General features: G+C 33.5%; 1 protein-coding gene across 1 annotated transcript in view; it reads left to right on the top strand.

The window, feature by feature from the left end:
• Window positions 1–19,303: 19,303 nt before the first annotated feature.
• The window catches only part of LOC131847092 (four and a half LIM domains protein 2-like), a 165,591-nt gene continuing 163,563 nt past the window's right edge, over window positions 19,304–21,331 (top strand). The window contains exon 1 of the mRNA XM_059196551.1: window positions 19,304–19,676. Within this exon, the coding sequence (XP_059052534.1) occupies window positions 19,629–19,676 (48 nt within the window). The 5' untranslated portion in view covers window positions 19,304–19,628. The remainder of the gene's footprint in view (window positions 19,677–21,331) is intronic.

Below are 21,331 nucleotides of genomic sequence, written 5' to 3'. Positions count from 1 at the left end.
AAATATTTGCTACGAAATTTATTTCTCAGATCTTTGATCTTCTCAGATAAAACTTTACAGCTTATACATCAGAATAACACATAGGTTATAATTTAAAAAGATATTATGTAAATTGGATAATAATGGAAATATAGTAATAAAATAACATATAGGTCATGATTTAAAAAAAATATAATGTACATACATAAACATAATAAAAATTGTCAAGTAAATGTTATGCAAACGAAGTTGCGCGAGTCAGCTAGTACACACACAAAAATAACATTTCTTAAAATTTTTGTCTGTCTGTTTGATCCGGCTAATCTCTGGAATGGCTGGACCGATTTTGACGGGCCTTTTTTTGGCAGGTAGCTGATGTAATAATGGAGTGATTTAGGCTACTTTTATTTAAAAAAAAATATTTTATTTTAGAAAAATAATGTTAAATTTCACGCGGACGAAGTCGCGCAGACAGCTAGTCCATAAATAAAAGATGCGTAAAACCGCAGCCAAACACTGGTAAACAGGCAATTCTACGCATTTCCATTGTGTGGTAATGAATCTGATAATTGGTACATCTAATTAACAATGAACTCTATATTCGATATGACTTCTTCAAATGACGTAACAACCAAGCAGACAATTCACACTCTTAATTAAAAATAGAAGATACAATATACTTTACTAGCTGCTTGCCCCGGCTTCATACGTGTGTACATGTATTATATATATAAACCTTCCTCTAGAATAACTATTAAGAAAAACCGCTTCAAAAGTCCGTTGTGTAGTTTTAAAGATTTAAGCATACATAGGGACGGACAGACAGCGACAGCGACTTTGTTTTATACTATGTAATGATTTGTAACATATAGTAAAGAAAAGATATAAACAATATATTAAAGAACACTTGTGTAGTTACAATGAGGCGGCCTTATTGTTGAAAGCAATCTTTTCAAGGCAACCTTAGGAAAACGGATTTCAATATCGAACAGGTTATATGCAAAAAGGAGGAAAGTAAAAAAAAAATAACAAACATATAATGGTGATGAAGAAAAATAATAATAAATGTAAATAATGATAATTATATATTAAACTGTATTAGCCAAGAGCATTAGAAAAATGAATTTTAAGGTTTAAAACTTTAAGGTCAATTTTTAAAAATGCCTATTATTGGGTTTTATTTTTATAAAAATACGTGTATATCTCTAAATAGTTTAAAGTAGAGTACCTTTTTTCTCTGTCTGTTTTTCTATTTATTTCTAAACTACGACAGCCATAACACGGTTTTTAAATTAGACGGCCTCGGTGGTCCAGCGGTATTACACACCGCTTTTGATGGTCACGGGTTCGATTCCTCACACGGTACATACATTTGTATTCACGAGTATGATTTTATCGGTCTGGGTATTTTCTATATATATTATATTATACGTGTATTTTCTAAAAAATATCTAAATATTTATATCAGTTGTCTAATACCTATAACACAAGCTCTGTTTATTTTGGGAGTAGAGGGCGTGGTGTGAATTGCCCAGGGGTATTATTATAATTACATAGTATAAAACAAAGTCGCAGTCGCTGTCTGTCGGTCCCTATATATGATTAAATCTTTAAAACTACGCAAAGGATTTTGAAGCGATTTTTTTTAATAGTTAGAGTGATTCAAGAGGAAATTTTATATATATAATACATGTACATCCGTGCGAAGCCGGGGCGAGTAGCTAGTAGTACATAAAAGCCGAAAAAGATCAATTTTTTTTTTATTATCTCAGGACAATTCACACAGCGCCATCTAGACCCACGTTAAACTACCTAAAGCTTGTGTTATGGGTACTAGATAACTGATACAAGTACATAGATATTTTTTTTTCGTAAATACATACATATTATACATGGAAAACACCCAGACCGATACAAACAATCATACTCATGAATACAAATGTTTGTGCCGTGCGAGGAATCGAACCCGCGACCATCGGACGTAAAGCGGTGGTATAGCGGTCTAGCATACCACCGAGGTCGTCAACTATTTGTTATTATATTGTAAAAGTAACATCCATACCAATGTTATAAATGTGATTAATGTGTCTGTTTGTTTGTCCTCTTTACTCGACTAAACGCCTGAATGGATCTTATAGAAATTAGACATGAAGGAACATTATATAACGAGGATGGCTATAAGTATTTTATTCCCACACATATTTTGTTTAAAAAAGCAAAAGTAAGCTAACAGGTGAACCTACAATTATTAAAAAAATAGAGAATTTGAAAAGAATAAGAGCTGAGTTTATTGTCAGTTCTACTTGGCTCGAAATCACTCTGAACTGACGATAGATTTGGCCTCGATGGTCTGGCGATTTACTACATCGTTTTAATTCCAGTGGTCGCAGGTTCGATTCCTCGCACGGTACAAACATTTGTAGTGATTAGTATGATTTTTTGTATCGGTCTGGGTGTTCTCTATGTATAGTATACAATGTATAAATGAATATGTATTTATATCAGTTGTCAGTGTTTGTATTGCGCTGTGTGAATTGTCTAGGGATATTGTTATTATTATTTGACATATCATACGAGTTTATAATAGACCTACATGAATAAAGATATTTAAAATATTTTGAGTAATTACCTCCACGCGAAGCCAGGACCGGCGTCTAGTCTTACTAATATTATAAACGCGACAGTTTGGGATGAATATTTGTTACTCTTCCAAGCAAAAACTACTAAACGGATTTTGATGAAACTTTACAGTATATAATATCAGAATAAAACATCTTTACTAATATTATAAATGTGAAAGTAGGGATGTTTGTTACGCTTTCACGCAAAAACTACTGAACCGATCATCTTGAAATTTTGTACACATGTTCTTGCAAGTATAGAGATACTTTTTATTTAAAAAAACACAAAGCTGCGGTTAAAAGTTAGTAGACTATAATTTTAGAAAATATTAGGTAAATTGAGATAAATATGAAAAGTGTGATGTAGACGGAGTTGCACGGGGCAGCTAGTGTTATATAAATTGATTATGTTAGTCACGCCTTAATTGCAAATCGGCTGAGATTATACCTTCTTATACATACAATTCTACATCACCTTTCAAGGTATTGCATAATGTAGGAATCCCGCAGGCCTGCCACCCACATGGGTCGTTGAACGGCCTCGCTAGCGACCCTGCGATATTAATACCGAGGTGGTAACACTATGCTAAGTGTTGCCAGATCACGTCCTAATTTCCCCTTCAAAAATTTCCTCGAAATCCTATTAAAAAGAATTTTGAAGGTATTGCCAGATCACGTTCTGATTTCCCCCCAAATTTTGCTCAAAATCCTATTAAAAAGAATTTTGAAGATCGTCGCTAATAATTTCTTTATTGCATTTATTGTTTGTGTGGACTAATATTGGGTTATAATGGCTCATTGTTAGTAATGACCTATGAAGTCAATACCTACGTAGAAGACATCGCTATTAATTGCTTAGCTTCACCACGATACAATGGGTTTACTGACCAGACTTCCTCATGCGAACAATCTCCACTGGTATTTAGTGACTTTATTCCTAGCAATGTACCATGTTAAGTCCACCTCCAGGAAATTCTTGATTAATTCCTAATGAAATTGCTACAAAGATCTAACCGACCTGACTCCATGCTCATCTTATCATGCTCCACTGGTGCCCCTCCAGCGTATACCGTTAGCGGAGGCGAGTACACCATTACATGTTTATCCATCATAAAGGAATTACCAGCATTAGCCTAAAAAACTACCCAAACATAACGTAACAATTCAACAATATTTTAACGTTGCTCTTAATGTTATAGAATACCATAGAATGAATAATATTATCGTAACAAATTCCCCATCTTTTCCACAACTTTCATTCATCTCAAAAGCCCCCAAACATTTGACCCTCTCAAATTTTAGCCTGACCCTATAAAACGCTAGTCGTAAACCGTATTGTCTGCATAACACCTTATGAATTAGTTGTCTAGATATTGTAACAGAGAACTATGTGAGTAAATAAAATATTGTTATAATATTTGGATAATGGACCCAAAAAATAATAGCACTTTCTTCAGTAGTGTTTACAATAAGTAATTTTATAAAGATACAAATATATTCTTAACATGACATATTATGGTATTAAAATATAATTAATAATTTTCAAATGTATATAAAAGAAAAGTAAAATATAGTTAGAATATAAATAAATAAATATTACATAACCCTTTGCTTGTGTTATGGGTACTAGGCAACTAATATAAATACATGGATACTTTTTGTTGTAAATACATACATAATATACATAGAAAACAACTAGACCGATACAATAGATACATAGAAATGTTTCCACCGTGCGAGGAATCGAACCCGCGACCATCGAAAGTAAAGCGGTGTGCTAAACCGCTAGACCACCGAGGCCGTCAAGTTAGAAGACCGTGAAAGTTTTATATTCATACTTAACCGATGTTCCTGATTTAGAGGGGAGACCCACCCAGTCTGGTATCACTAACTGCTGAGTTTAGATCATATATAGAGCCTTACTAAGCCATTTCCTGCCAACCTCTACTGTAGCTAAATAATAAAACGCAATGGAATGCTATTAAATAATTTTATTGTTGTGGTCATATGTAGTTCGATGTAGGAGAAAGAAATCATCCAAAAGGTTTCAGGGAACAATTTCTTTATATATTTATTATTACTAACGGATTATTTTTTTAAGAAGATACAACCAGAGCCTAAAATGCTTCAAGGTGGACCGACGATCTGGTCAAGATCGCTGGAAGGCGTTGGATGCGAGCAGCGCAGGATTGATGATGAAAATTCTTAATTAAACTTGACGTGAATATAATAATAATAATCTTATTTTTCTTGCCTCTCCAATTCAGTGCAGTACCATTTGTTTTGCAAGTTCCAGCGGCGTTATCTTGCGATATACGTAATTCCATTCAAGCGTTGCCATTCCAGAGGCCTGAGATGTCATTGTCACCTGTCATTATAATGACTAATCTCCACCCTTCAACCGAAACAGCAATACCAAAGAAAGTTGCTTGGCGGATGAAATAGGTGAGACTGATGTACCTACGACATCGGATACCGTCTACCTCTGGTGCGGAAACAAAATGTATCATCATCTGCTTCTTCCTTATCCCATTTATTTGGTGTTGACATAACATGTTTTCTCTTCCATTCAGCTCTGTTCACAGTCATCTCTTTATTTACTCCCTTTTCTACTATATTATCTTTCACACATCCATGCATCTCTTTTTCGGTCTTCCTCTGCCCTTATAACCATCCACATTCATATGTAACATACTCCTTAAAATATGATCTGATCTGATCAAAATGGAAACAAAGTATACCAATCAGGGATGTTAGGGAGCTCCGTAATCGTAACCGAAACTATCGGATATGCGATATAAAAACCGTAACCAAATCCGAAATAAATGATTCTGATTGTAATTCCTACCAAATGTTGACACGTAAATAAAATTATTTTATAAGATATTTGTATTTTACTTTTGAAATTCCTTAAAATACTATAACCGAAATTATCCGAAACTAACGGATGATCCGAAATAATTTCATGTCCGTATCCGTATAATATATCATTCCTATATCCGAAATCTATCCCTATCCGAAATGTCATAGCCATAACGTCCTTTAATTAAAAAATGTGTCGAACTAATACGAAGACACGAATGGACTAACAATCCACGCAACCATCAAGCGAGGAATAAACAAAAACATCAGATGACTTCATAGCACCAATTGGTATACAATTTCGTCATCGCAAAACGAATCATTAACTCCGCCAATTTTAGAGTTACTTTGGCACTGAATAAAACTATTGTTTGAAGCAACTCTATGTGGTGTGATTGAATATGTATGGTCGTTATAGAAACGGTAATAATATCGATAATGTTTGAAATTAAATGAAAACTCTTTATTGTTGCCCTCACAGAAAAAAAAACATTTATGTAATCTAGTAGCTGACTCGGCAAACGTCGTTTTGCCATATTATATATATGATTAATATCGCTGTAAAAATAAAGGTTGTTGGTAGAAGGGTGAAAATTTTAAGTTGTTTACTATTTTTCAATGCTAAAATGAAAGTAAGAAAAAATTGAAAATGTTTTAGTGTCGGGTCACCCTTATCATTGAAGGGTATGAACAATAAATGTAGCCGATTCTCAGATCTACCGGATTTGATTATATGCTTATTCTATCTAATATATAGTCTCTACAGAAAACTCCGGCAGTTAGTTTATTCTACAATCTAAGTGTACGCAGTAGGAAGCTCAACTGAAACCGCACTATCCGAGACAACTTACGTTCCAGCGTGTGGGGCTGAATTCCCTGTCGATATATATAAAAATATACTTTGACACAATTATTTTCTTCTGTCAGACATATTTGAACCCACTATCCAAAGCGTGTAAGTCAGTAGTATTCCACTAGACCATGACACTCTTAAGATGACGACGGCTATGATTTATTATTAAAATATGATAAAAATGTCTAGAGAACGTAATATATTCATGTTTCATATTAAAGTTTCAGGAATCGTCCACTAGAAAGTTTATAAGTGGAGTTGAGGGTTGGAGCTCATATATGTAATTCCACCCCTACTTGTACTATGCTAGGGGTGCAATTATGAGAATATAATATCACACACGTATACGTACACGTACTAAATATTGTACACCTGTACAATTTATAAGTCTTATTCATTATCATTCATTATTTTACTTACTTACTAGCTTTTTTTATGCTCCGTAGGTGGCAAACAAGCATACGGCCTATCTGATGGTAAACGGTTACGGTAGCTAATGGACGCCTGAAACACCTATCACGTGCGCGTTGCCGACCCTTAAAAAGTCTTAATATACCATTCTTGAAAAACCCCATGCTGTAGTCTCTCGAGGAATTAGCCACTTACTAGCAGATCCGTAAACGCGTGCTGCTTATAGACTATTTCCGTTTAACAAAAATGGAACAGCATATTTTTTTCGACTACTCTAGTGCTGTTAGCCGCAGCTGGCCGTTACAGCTTCACCGGACGATAGGAGCCGAGTGAAGATGGCACACCAAACCCGCGGAAGGACTTATAGAGCGACTGAAGGGCAACTCTCGCCGAATAGATACGACCAATAGCATATGACATGACACTTTTACTTAATTGAGTTAAAAAATTAATCTGAGTTTTTGTAGTCATGTACAAGCTCATTTGAAAATAAAAAGAGCAATTTTGTCAGTTCTTGGCTCGAAAAGACTCCGAACTGACGGTAGATGTAGACGGAATGACAATCAAGCTAATCCAAATTAGTTGGTAAGTGGTAACCGTCGCCAATATTGTCAGCCTCGGTGATCTCGTGATTTAGCACATCGTCTTACTTCCAATGGTCACGGATTCGATTCCTCGCACGACATTTATATTCATGAATTTGATTGTCTAAATTAGTGTGGGTGTACGCATAATAATGTACTTATGATATATAAGCATTTTTTTCAGTTATCTAGTACCCATAACACAAGCTCTGTTTAGCTTGGGGACTAGATTGCTATCTAGTCCACGCCATTTAGTCATCACTGTGCCCTGTTTAAACATGTTTTTTTATCAGGTTCTGTAATATTATTCAATTCTATAATCAACGAATCAACTATGAACAGAAAGCTTGTACCTAAATCTAGACCTGAGGCTGCAGCCATCAAATGGACTCAAACTGGTTTCATGGAGAAAGTTAGGATAGCTTTCTTCGAGCTCGAAACCGTTTACTGTATACTTACGATGTTTACTTGCTGTTAACAGATATTATTACTTATATAAAATATTGGAAAATACTTTTTTTATACAATTATTTAATCTAGCGACCAGTTTAATTTAATATAAATACAAATAAACTCAATACAAGCACTTTATAGTATATTTTTTTTATACTACTACTCATTCGGAACGCAAACTTATCACATGAAGAAACTTGTCTTTTGCTTTTTTTAATAAATGTAATTTTAAATAAATAAATACACAGTCACAAGTAGGAGGCATGCGATAATCAATACAGAAATCGCTACACGCTCATTCTTAGTGCAATCAGATAATATTGTCAGCGCTATAAATTTTAAGTTTTTTCCACAAAAACATTATTATCATTTACAAACTCATCAATTTTATAATAATCTTTTTTATAAAGAAAGTGTTTAAATGACATTTGAATCTTTTTTCAAGTAGATTTAGAAGAAATTCTGGTAGTTTGTAGTAAAACCTTACGCAATTATCATAAAACGTATTACTAACTTTAGTTAACATTTAGATAATTTAATTTGAACAGTCACAAGGATATTTTAATGATTTACTTGGCTGTTTTTATTATTGTTTTGTTTATTTGACGTGAACACTTGCCTTAAGGGATTGCGCAGATACTTTGTAACAACCGCTAAATGTCATATTTTAAATATCGTTCATAAATTGAGGAATGTTTACAAAACATTAAAAAGTTTGTTTTCTCTATGGATATGTACAAACTTTGTTTGAGCCCCTACATAATGAAAAATAATAAATAAACGGATATTGTAAGTTACATTTATTAAAGTCTTTTGACCCAATTACTAAGTTATGTTTTGAAATGTTTTTTATGCTTGCTCGGTTCTTTAGAGTAAGGTTGTTATAGACTATTCATTGTTGTCGGTAACGATTTAATAAACGACATGAATATTTATATAATTTTGCTCCTTAATAGGTACCTAACATTATATAATAAAAGGTGAATTAGCCTTAGCAAATGACTTATTCATTGGGGAAGCTCGAAGCGCGGCGCGATCATAGAGATCAATTTTTACCAATCGAGACCAAAATTTCAACGACGGTAGACCTTCGGGATTCCATCGTTTACCACTCAAAAAAATTCCGATCGGTCATAGTCGATTTTTTAAGACTAAACGCGCTCCGCTCAACATCTGCGCTGATGTATAAACAAATCACCGGTAACAAACCTAGTTTTACAATTACGACTTCATGTGTGTTCAAATGTTTTCTAATAGAAAAGTTAGTGCTAATTGGTGTTTTGTATTCACACACTTATACTTAAAAATGTAAAGTAATAATAAAATTATTTAAAAGAGCAACAAGCAAGTTTCTTGCACGTTTTTCTTGTGATGAGACAGCTTTCCGAATGAGCGGTAGATTAAAAAAATGTAATGACTATTCAAAAGTGATTCAATGTAATTATTTGAATAAATGATTTTCTATTCTATTCTATTTAGATAGACAGGGACATTTTATTTTTTTATTTTGTGCACACTGCTGACAACAAAAACACAAAGACATTATATGCCGGCATTTTTATACTTGCTCAATAAACAAATTCATCCATCCTTTCCAAATATCCAAATCTGCATTCCTTAACCTTCACTTCATCTTTCAAACCACACTGTAATACACGTCCCATCTAAAGAAGGATTTTTTTTATGGATGATAATGGAATGATGCACTCACCTGCGCTAACGGTTTACGCTGGCGGGACACCAGAGGAGGATGATAAGATGAGCATAAGGTCAGGTAAGTTAGCCCATCGTGACAAATTCACCAGGAATTTATCACGATGCTTTCCAGGGGGAACCGCGTGGAGGTCCACCTGACAGGGTACATTGCTAGTAATGGGGTCATGAGTCCACATTACTAACAATTCCTTTTCCCCCTCCAAAGAAGGATTAGAATTACCACTAATGGTGCCCTCAGTCGTAGTCATCAGGTAGGAGCTGGCCTTAAGTCACTTCATAAGTCCTTCCGTGGGTTTGGAATGCCATCTATATCTGGTTTATCATCCGGTGAAGCTGCGCCAGCTGTAAACAACAGCATTAGTATATTATAATAGTTAAAAAAAATAACATATCTGTTAGGTAGGAGTTGGCCTTCTCCCGCTTCTTAAGTCCTTCCGCGTGTTTGGAGTACCATCTGCACTCACCATCTATCGTCCGGTGAAGCTGTACGCTAACTGGGGATAACACTATTAGTATATTAGAATAGTTCAGAAAAAGAACATATTCGTCAGGCAGGAGTTGGTCTTCACCCGTTTCATAAATCCTTACGCGGGTTTGGAGTACCATCTGCACTCGCCCCCTATCATCCGATAAAGCTATATAGGCCAACTGCGTACAACAGCTATAATCTATAAGAATAGTTAGATAAAAATAACATATCTATACAAAGATATGTTTAAAAATAGATTAAAATTTGTCTAACTGTACATAATTGGTGCAACACCTGAGGCACTGTACTCAATCCCGTTAGATTGGAAGATTGGCCACACAATTTGTAACATAGAGTTAATATTAACTTTATCTCGTGGACAGCAGGTCTTCTGTTCTGTCTTGAGTTTCATATTGTTATATTATCGCAATATCAATTTGAAACTGATATAGTTTTCTAAAGTTTCATTGATACGCAATCGTTAGTAAACACATAATAATATAATAACGGTGGAAAATCCACACAGGGCCATCTAGTTCTAAGCTAAGCAGCGTGTTAGGGGTACTAGATAAGTGATATAAGTACTTAGATTTTTTTTATATGCTTAATATACGTAGAAAACGCTCAGACCGATACAAACAATCATAATCATGAATACAAATACGAATACTGTACGAGGAATCGAACAATGGAAGGTAAGCGGTGTGCTAAATTGCTAGATTAACGAGGCCGTCGCATTAGTAAATAAAATAAATCCCTTGTAAATTGATTACTTCATTGAATAACAACGAATTGTGATATTAATACATTGGAATATCTAAATATATATAACTCAAAGGTGACTGACATAGTGATATATCAACGCACAGCCCAAACCACTGGACAGATCGGGCTGAAAGTTGACATGCAGGTAGATTTTATGACGTAGGCATCCGCTAAGAAAGGATTTTGATTTATTCTACCCCCAAAGAGATAAAATAGGGGATGAAAGTTTGTATGAAACTTTGTCTGGCTTCGAACAGGTGCACATGTATTACACATAGAAATGTTTCTCTTGATCACTTTATCTTTTGCTAAAAACTGCATTAAAATCCGTTGCGTAGTTTAAAAGATCTAAGCAAACATATACCGTCTTAAACATACAGCGACTTTATTATATATTATATAAAGATGAAAACTCTGTATCGTTCCTCTTACAGAATAACAGTTACACTATTATATATATAAATATAAGTATATATGTGTATAAACATATATCAATGAGCTAGAAAAAGAGGTAACAATGTGACCTCCCAAAAACGATCTCTTCCGGTTTTATAGTTTCATACCCATCTTGAAATAACTCTTGATACCAGTTAAGGACACCCTATGTTTCCCTACTCATAGAGTAGGGAAACATAGGGTGTCAAAAGTCAGCGCAGAGCCATAGGGCTCTGCGCTGACTTTTGCCACAAATCTCAAATTACAATATGGTTGATACATCTCAATGTGTATATTTTAGGTTTGTATAGTTCGCGAAGGAACTAGTTGGGAAGAGCCCTCCCAAAGACGAACTACGCGAGCTAGTTCGCAGATCTTTGGCTCTTTAGTTCGTTTGATAAAACAAAACAAGAACCATCCTGTAGAAATTAAACCGCTATCGCTGAGGCCATCTATGCTCGGTCAGTAAGCCAATAATATTATCTTTTATGCGGGTAGTTGATATTGAAACTTTGCTACTCCAGCGTCTGCATTATATATAGATAGACCTTATTTTTCACTAATGTTTAATCTTTAGATACTATAAAGTTAGTCACTTTCTGTCTAGTCTGTTCGCTTAGATCTTTTGAATTACGCAACGAATTCAAAATGCAGTTTCTAGAAGCAGATAGAGTGATTCATGAGGAAGTTTTACATATATAATACCCATGTGAAGCTAGTATTGTATAAAATAGTTAGTTTATTTATTTTACTCATTCTTGAGTCGGGAGCGATTGAACTAGTAGTAGTAGTTCGTATACCCCTTGGGAACTTTGAAACGAAAAGAAATTGTGCGATTTCAGTCACGAACTGTCATGTGCAAGACTAGTACATTTTTTTACGATGATAGTTTGTTTCGCACTATGTGATGTGCATTGTCTGGGATACGTTTTTTGTGTATCAGTTTTGGCAATAAACCTTTTTATGAGTTTAAAGAGACCGCCTGAATCAAACATCAGATTTACCCCAAGAAACATCTATGTATATATATATATATATATACTAAAAACGCAGCTGTCGAAAGACGCATTTAAGAGAAAAACTATTATTGAGTATTTTATTAGTGTAACAGAATTGAAAAAAAAGATTGTTAAAATTTTCTCTATATTTGTGCACATTAATATCAAAAACGACTTAACTGATTTGGATACGTTTTACTTTGTTTATATTTAGAATATTTAATAAAATTAATAAACGTCGTGATGAATAAAAAATATATATAATTAATATTGTTGTAAACTTCACAAACACATTTGTGTTTGTTTTAAATGGTTAAAATAAGAATAGTTGAAACTTTTTTATGACGAATATAAGGACGAAATTATTGTTTATGTGGTATATTGGTTTTTAGATTCCAATAAATCAAATAAAATTTAAAACAGAACATTTTAGCCGTTTATGAACGTAAATTTTCTTGTATAAATATTTTTTCCTAGCGTCCACTTTAGTTTAGAGATTCAATTGAGAAGAACTGGCAAGAAACTGACTTTTTTCTTTTTAAAGCCATATCTCTTATCTTGTATACTTATATATGTAGGTGTCTATATCTAACATTATATTAAAATCCCGTGCATGAAACTTGCCATGCAAACTCTAAGTCAAGTTAAATGTAAAGTAAAGTATACCACTTTAAATTTAACTTGACTTATACTTAACTCATGAGGTCGCGAGTTCGAATCCGGTCACTTTACCAGCGAAACTTGATGCGTCTTAATTTATAATTCCTGCCGCATCTCTTCTGATACAAACCAAATGACTTTGTGATGTCGATAGGCTCGTCCGGACTCCGGCGCCACTTTGGATTCTAATATACCCAGCCAAATGCGGGCAAGTCAAGTGTTGAGATCACCACTTCATTGACAGTTGACAATGTATTACTGTACTATCCGAGTCTGTACTCAATTTGCCAGAAAAAAGATTCAAAAGTCTTATTTAAGCATTTCCTTTGTAATTTTTTACAAAGGAAATGCTTATCATAAAATTGAATTGAATATCTACTTTTAATTAATAATTCTTTATTGCACCAATATTAAAAGATATAGAGATACATAAAAAAATACAACAATACATTAAAGAAAGAAGAAAGTACAGAAGGCGGTCTTATCGCTAACGCAATTTCTTTCAAACAACTCTAAGAAAGAGAGTATTACCAAAAATAAAGTAGGCGGCATATTTGTGGAAATAATAAATTTAAATAAAAAAAACATTAAAAATAAATTTATACACTTCATTACATAGTACATAGTAAAAAACAAAGTCGCGGTCGCTGTCTGTCCGTCCATGTATGCTTAAATCTTTAAAGCTACGCAACTGATTTTGACGCGGTTTTTTTAATAGATAGAGTGATTCAAGAGGAAGGTATAATATATGTATACCTGGGCGAAGACGGGGCCAGTAGCTATTATGCAAATAAATAATAAAGTGTACAGATGTACACCGAAATAGGTTTGATTATATACTTTTAAAGTATATTTTTATTATATACTTTTAAAGAATATTCTAATAATATTGTTCTATATTTTCTGTATCTTTTAAGTTCTTTATACTTTTCATTATTTCTACACCTATCTCTATTTCTAGATTTAATCTTATCACATCAAACCGTCTCATCACAGGGAGACCAAAAGCGATGCAGGTATGCCCCGAACCCGCCGTGTATGTGCAGTTAGGCGATGTATCGGTCTACGGCGATTTTGCCGATAATCCTGTATGCCTCGGTTGCAATCGGGAAGAACAGTTTTGTCAAAGCCAAGTGTTACGTTCAAATTCAAATTCAAAATATCTTTATTCTTGTAGGTCTATTACAGACTCTTATGATATGTCAAATCTACCGTCAGTTCGGAATGATTTCGAGATGAACTGAACTGACAAGTTCAGAACATCAGTTGGCGGGGCTTTGTCAACCGTTTGAGTATTTTGGATGGATGGATACATCCATTTGGGACCAAGCGTCTATGTATGTATGATATTAAATTATTTTGAATATTGCCTGCACTGCTATCTTTTACCTAAAGCCTTGAGTTTATTGTAATCTCATTTATTTAACTGTACGCCAGACTTGCATTCGTGGTCACCAACCGGTCCTTTGAGGTTGGATCTAGACCGGTTAAGGAATGTATATTGATTTAAATATTGTATACTGATTTAGAATAGACGGCCTCGGTAGTTTAGCGGTATGGCATACCGCTTAAGATCCGATGGTTGCGGGTTCGATACCTCGGTGCAAACATACTCGTATGTATGATCGTTTGTATCTATCTGAATGTTTTCGATATATAATATGTATGTATTTAGAAAAGAAAACTATGTACTTATATTTGTCTATTGCCAAGGTTGCGACTTTCATTTCCAACTAGTAGACATAGATATCTCTAAGTCGTCATGGCTTAAATCGAAAAGTGGCAAACATAAATGCCACTAGTAAACAATGTCTAAAAATACGACAACACTCACAGGTAAAAAAAACCCAAAGAAGCGATTATTTTATTAAAAAAAAAATTGTATTAAAAAAACTATTTTTGTCGTTCATAATGCTATCAAAAACATTCAATTTATAATTTATAGAAAATCCATTATTTATAATGAATTTTCTATGAACAATATCATAGATAACATTATGCGTCCCATAGATTTACTATTTAAATTTATTTACTTAATTAAACTTTATTAAAAGTTATATAACAATACATATGTTAATTACTTTCTCTTCTAGCGAATCTCCCAATGAAGTGCAGAAATTTGGCTAAATATACTCGATGGCGGTTTAGTTAATAAAACAATAATTATATAACATATTAAATAAATATACCTAGTAAAATATAACATACATACATATTATAAATATACATACAATACATATATATATTATCAACGAGCCACACATATAAATATAATTACAACATGACTACGAGCCTATCGACGGAAGTGATCTATTCCATTAAACTCATTTTGTTTCAAATTTCAATCACATTTTAAGGGTATTGATAATTTTATTTAATTTATTCATAAACAATATTCATAATCGATTCTATCACCAATACTTGGTGATCGACGCACTTCTAATATGAATACAATTGTCTACTGGAATATATTTTTTTAGAATAAAATACGATTTAAATATTTTATTAGTTTAATAACTCAGTGTAATACCGAGTAACAAAAATTGATAATTATTAACCAATAATTATCGAAGGACAAACGAGCTTGATGTAAAATCTCTAGAATGTGTTATACTAAAACGTGAAGTTAACTTTATAGCGCGTTTTACGTTTTGTACAGCGCCATCTAGTAGATTCGTGTTCAACTAAATATGACAGACTTATTCGTTATATCCATTGTCACTCAATTATTTTATAGTAAGTTTAAAATAAATACATAAAATTAATTCGAATTTCAAATTCACGTTCCGTTACACTTACATAAATTATTTGGTATTTTTCCAAATATCATAAAAAACGCAAATTAACATTGTCGAACGACGACTCGTTTTACATAAATGAGATACTAAACGTATTAATGGAACACAAACTCATTTCTTCGTTCCATTAATTCGTGAGCCTCACCGCTAGTGAGTGAATATGTAAATTTTGATTGCACTAAAATTGTAATAACCTTGTTTACATTTGAACGTAATGTACTTTACATTACTACAATTATCGTATAATTGTTCTCACTATTCTTATTTTTTAATTCTTTTAAGTCTTCCTTTTATTCAGAGATTCCTAAATCATTAATAAAAAATAACAAAAATATATAAAATGAATATTTACAATTATTCTTTATGTGTGTACCGATGTACCAAGTCATAACATTATATCTGTTGCACTTTGGGTTTATCTTTGTATTTTTTTTATAATTATACTGACCGAGATAGCGAAGAATATAGGTTAAAAGCTACAACTGTTGAATTTAAAAAAAAACATATCAATACTAATATTATAAACTTTGTCTGTCTGTAACATACTCATATAAAATGAGTATGTTACAGACAGACAAAGTTTTTATTGATGGCCTCAGTCGTATAGCGGTTAAGCACACCACCGTACCTCCGATGGTAGCGGATTCGATTTCTCGCACAATACAAAGATTTGTATTTATTAGTATGATTGATTGTATCGAATGTTTCTATATATATTGTATATGTTTTTTTTTCGGACTACTCTAATGCAAAGGCGAGTGCATATGGCACTCCAAACCCGCGGAAGGACTTATGGAGTTGCTGAAGGCCAACTCTCGCCTGACGGATATGACTTTAGTCTGAGGGCACCGCTAGGGGTGCGGCACAGGCCGACGTAACAAAAATAAATATATATTTGTATTTATATCAATTGTCTAGTACTCATAACACAAGCTCTGCTTAGCTTGGGACAATTTAGAGCTGGGTGAATTATCCTATACATAGGACACATTATTATTATATTATTCTACAACTCATTTGGAAAGCTATCTCATCAAATGAAAAACCAGCAAGAAACTGTGTGTTACTCTTTTGAACGAATATTGTAATTTTACATTTTTAAGTTAAAATATGGGAATATAAACCAAATAGCACTAATTAATTATAGATATTAAAAAAGATATTAACGTTGGATTTGACATATCATTTGACTCTGTTATAAACCTATATGAATAAAGATATTTGATGATTTGCTTAAGTAAAAAATAATAAAAATTAATAGAAAAGTAAATATATAAAAATGTGCAAATAGTTCGCAATCTGTTAGTTGTTCGGCGTTATTTGTATGCAGCATGCGATCATTGTTACCATGCACTGATCTCAAGAACGTGAGGTAAATATGAATAATTGAAGAGATGGAATTACTTGCGTGCTTCTGTAAAACGCTTGACAGTATTTCACACTTCTTAAACAGAAATTTAGGTAACCAATACATACAAGGAAGTCTATTAATTAGATTCGAAGCGATATAATGTATAAGGAAGTTTATTAATAGTAATAGAAATAGTCTTTCAACTACTCATTTTTGATTCTACTACTCATTCGGAACGCAGATTCATCACAAGAAGAATGAGATAGAAACTTGTGTGTTGCTCTTTTCTATAGATGTTTTTTTATATATATAAATAATGAATCGGGTCTGTACAGTTATTATGAAAAATCGAACCCACGACTATCGGAACTAAAACGCTGTACTAACCCGCTAGACCGCTGATGCCGTCATGGGTTTTTTGTGGAAATAAAGCCTGCAGTTACAATTTTGTACAGAGATCTTCATCATCATCATCATCATCCTTTTATAATCCGGAAGACGTCCACTGCTGGACATAGGCCTCAGAGATCTTAGTGTTTTAAATGAGGAGTTCTTCTGCTACGTTTACATTCAGCCGCTTCCCCTGCCACTCCCGCTGCCGGAAATATCAACTCAAGCAACAACTGAGCCAGAGGGCTGAATGTAAAAACATGCTGCCACTCGTGCTGCCTGTCCTTTGGCTCGCGCACGAAAAACCAACAATCGAGGGAGCGCCGGGCAGCGCGAGAGGCAACGCCAATGGCATGGGAAGTGTTTCCACTCTCGCACTGCTCACTTCCCTGCCCACTCAGGCTGAGTGTAAATTGGGCATTAAATATACATCTACAGTTACCTACCTACATCCTTAGTAATGGACATAATAATTACTTCAGAAGAAATAGTCTATAGTTTTGGTAGAGACAAATAATTATCATGAAAGATCATCGACATCGACATCGACGCGGAAACTATATTATTACACAAGAAGTAATACAAAAATATTTTAATATAAATATTGTAAGTTTAATGCATACTATGATTACTATGCAAGAGTTAGCAAAGCGTACTATTCAGCTACATTAATATTTTATTTGACAGTGGGAGCGAAAGGACAGTATTTGTATTGAGCTGGTAAATGTAATTACGGTAAGACGATTTTTCTATATATACTTTATTGCATTTTTAAATACAGTTGTAAACTTAAATACAGAGTGAGCAAAGGTGTACTTATCTCTAAAAGAGATCTCTACCATTCAACCCAACAGTGAGGCATAACTATTAGTGAGGGGGTAACACATGTGCAATTAACAATCTTATGTTGAAATGTCCAAAATTAGAGAAAAAAAATTTAAGAAGGAATTATAAGGTATGTATCAAAAATAAAAGCAGATAAAAGAAGAATAAAAATAGTGACAATATACAAAAAGATGTATCGTGCACAAACAGCATAAATCCATTTCCATTAAGATTGAAAAATCCTAGCAATCCCCATTAAATATGTGAAAATTTCATGTAAATTCAAATTGGTGAAAATGTTCAACGACTGAATTCCAAGAATAAACCTGCTAACTGCTAGCTAGTAGTATGTGTAATTTAAGTAGTAATAGTTCGTATTAATGATATCATTGATGCTTAATATACAAAATTACTTCAAGGTCAATACAAAACAGTATCCCTCGCAGTTAGTAGTAACCGATTAACTTACGGAGAAAAAATAAACATAAATTTAATAGAAGGTCAAAAGGCCAACTAGGATGAACATGTAAATTTACGTAATATTGATAATAAATAACACGAAATTAGAAAATGTCAACCATTTAATTGAATCTCGTGATATATTGACGCCATAAATTGAATAATAAAACTCGTATTAGGTATGTTTCAAATGTACAAGTTTAATGGTTCCGTCTATAATATTGATAGAAGTGCTGTCAACTGATGACGTCACCTGCGCAGGCGCAGCTCAAGTTTAACCGCGTCGACTAAATATAGAGAGTAAACATTTCTTAAGTGAATCATGTGCGTCTCAGCTGTATTAAGTGAACGCATGAATGGTAATGAGTAGGTTGTTCATTCAGATTTCCAAACTTCTATGATTTTCCAATTGAACAGGAATGGGTAAGCTTTTTGACGAGTCTTCCAGTAGAAATGTAAGAAAAAAGATCATAACGAATCGTCCAGTACCAGTTTTTGGACCAAGCGGTTCCGCGTGCATTCAAAACATAACCTCTAAATTGTTAGCCCATTGTCCGAGTGGTAAAAAATGCAGGCACCGCGCCGCGTTAGTGCCGGCTTAGAGCGCACCTTCGTTGTAAGCGAATGCGAGAGCGAGTTCAAAGCCAGTAAGTGAAGCCAGTCACATTCCCGCCGCGGGACAGACTCCTCGCCTCGCTTGCCCCCGACCGGCAACAAGTTTCTGCACACTTCTCGATAAGTTATCAGTAAATAATTGCATGAAGTCATCGATTAAATTAAGTAGCACAAGCAAAACAACACATGTAGCCGTACCGCAACAGTTTTCTCAGATAAATCTCGCCGTTGCAAATGCTGGGTCCACTAAGATTAACAGTAAACTTGCGAAGTCCGGTGTTTAAGTTTGACAGCTAGTGAACTCTACAAGTGTTCGTGAAAAGTTTGGTGCGATCCAATTGGTTGTTATCTTATTTTGTTTGATTGTTTGCTAAAGTGGCCACGATGAACGGAACGCCGGCAAGGAGATCCAAGAATGCGTTCTCTGAGACGGTAAGTGACTTCTGTGATTTTGAATATTCTATTAAAGTTTGTTGTGCTGTCAAACTTTATCCGGAAGAAAAGAGACAGAATAATGATTTAACGAGAGTAACTGACATGTTTAGAAGAATCCATATTTCTTTACTACGCAAAGCTTCAAACCCTAAGTTGTCTTGTAAATTTATTTATTAACATGATATGTATTTTCACTTCATCAACACTCCCAGATAAGTAAATAAAGGGAATATAAAAAAAGTTCCATTTATCATCATAGCCATCGAAATTAGGTACATGAAGTTTAGGTAACTTTACGCGAATTTCAATAATATAAAATTTTATTAGCGAAAGGGCTACAAGTATAAGCAAATAAATAAATGCTTATTAGATTAACCATATCATAAATTGTGAATATGTAAATTGACAACAGAACGATAACTTTACAATAACTAAATATGTATGGTTAAAACATTCCTGTTTCGCTATTTTTAGGTATATGTAGTAACTTACATCATATTGATATTTATAATTGCGTGATTCTAAAGTATTACTATATTATGACAAGGTATAGAACGCATTTGAGACATAATCCATCAGTCCGTTCGTAGGATTTAAAATTAATTAAAAATTATATGATATCTGCAACAAATAGATGCGATCAATTTTCATGGTAATATTAATTAGAAACTCGAAATGAATTGAATTCGTGCTAGTATAGATATCATTTTTAAATATTATGTTGTAATTAATAAAAAATATATGTAATTAATAGTTTCAATTCAACATTCAAAATTTGGAACTGAACTGAAACTGACCAGTGAAAATTTGACAAATATTATTTTAATACGCATTGTATGTTCTTGTACTTAGATTCTTGTTTTAAGTAATACTAGCTATTCCCGCGACTTCGCCCGCGTGAATGTTAAATTTATTTTTCTAAAATAAAAGTAGCCTAAGTTACTTCTTATTACCTCAGCTACCTACCAAAAAAGTCCCGTCAAAATTGGTCCAGCCATTTCAGAGACAACAGGGGAGCTATTACACCACTAACAAACTGTTAAAGAGATCGGAAATGAACAGGTCAAATTTTGAATTAATAATATTTTTTTATTAATTACTCGTAATTAGAGATCGTGGACTTATGATGCCAAATATTTCATATTTTTTATGAATGTCATTTGCGGCATTAATCATAATCATAGATTTAATATATAGTTTACATAGGTATATATATTTCTCTAAGTTCAATAACTTAGTCTATATATATGTATAGTCTTAATTGTCTTATTAATAAAAACTAAAACCTCCTACATACCAGTTTTAACTATTTCATTATTGTATCTTTTCTTACAAATAGACATAATAATTGGTAAGTAAAAGACGACATGACGGCAGTCTGATAATTAAAACGGGTTTATAAAACGTTCCTCGTTTTATAAGTGAGCAGGTCAGAATTAGTGTCGCATATAATAATTTATTTTTACAATCCTTGACACTATATTTATGTTGCTAACTGTACCAATAATGAAGGACAATACGATTTAGCGTCCCTGAACGCGGCGCCGCGGCGGCCACCTGCTGACAGTGGCCTTGTTTGAGGGTGCTACGGTCCATGAGTTCTTGTAATCTTTACAAGACAAGTTCACAACCTAAAGCTTACAATGTCTGCA

This window comes from Achroia grisella, unplaced genomic scaffold (genome assembly GCF_030625045.1).
Source record: "Achroia grisella isolate CSIRO2021 unplaced genomic scaffold, CSIRO_AGI_Agris_v1 utg515, whole genome shotgun sequence".
NCBI classification, from domain to species: domain Eukaryota; kingdom Metazoa; phylum Arthropoda; class Insecta; order Lepidoptera; family Pyralidae; genus Achroia; species Achroia grisella.
Note: the sequence above shows the minus strand (reverse complement) of the source record. Positions and strands in the feature narration are given on the sequence as shown.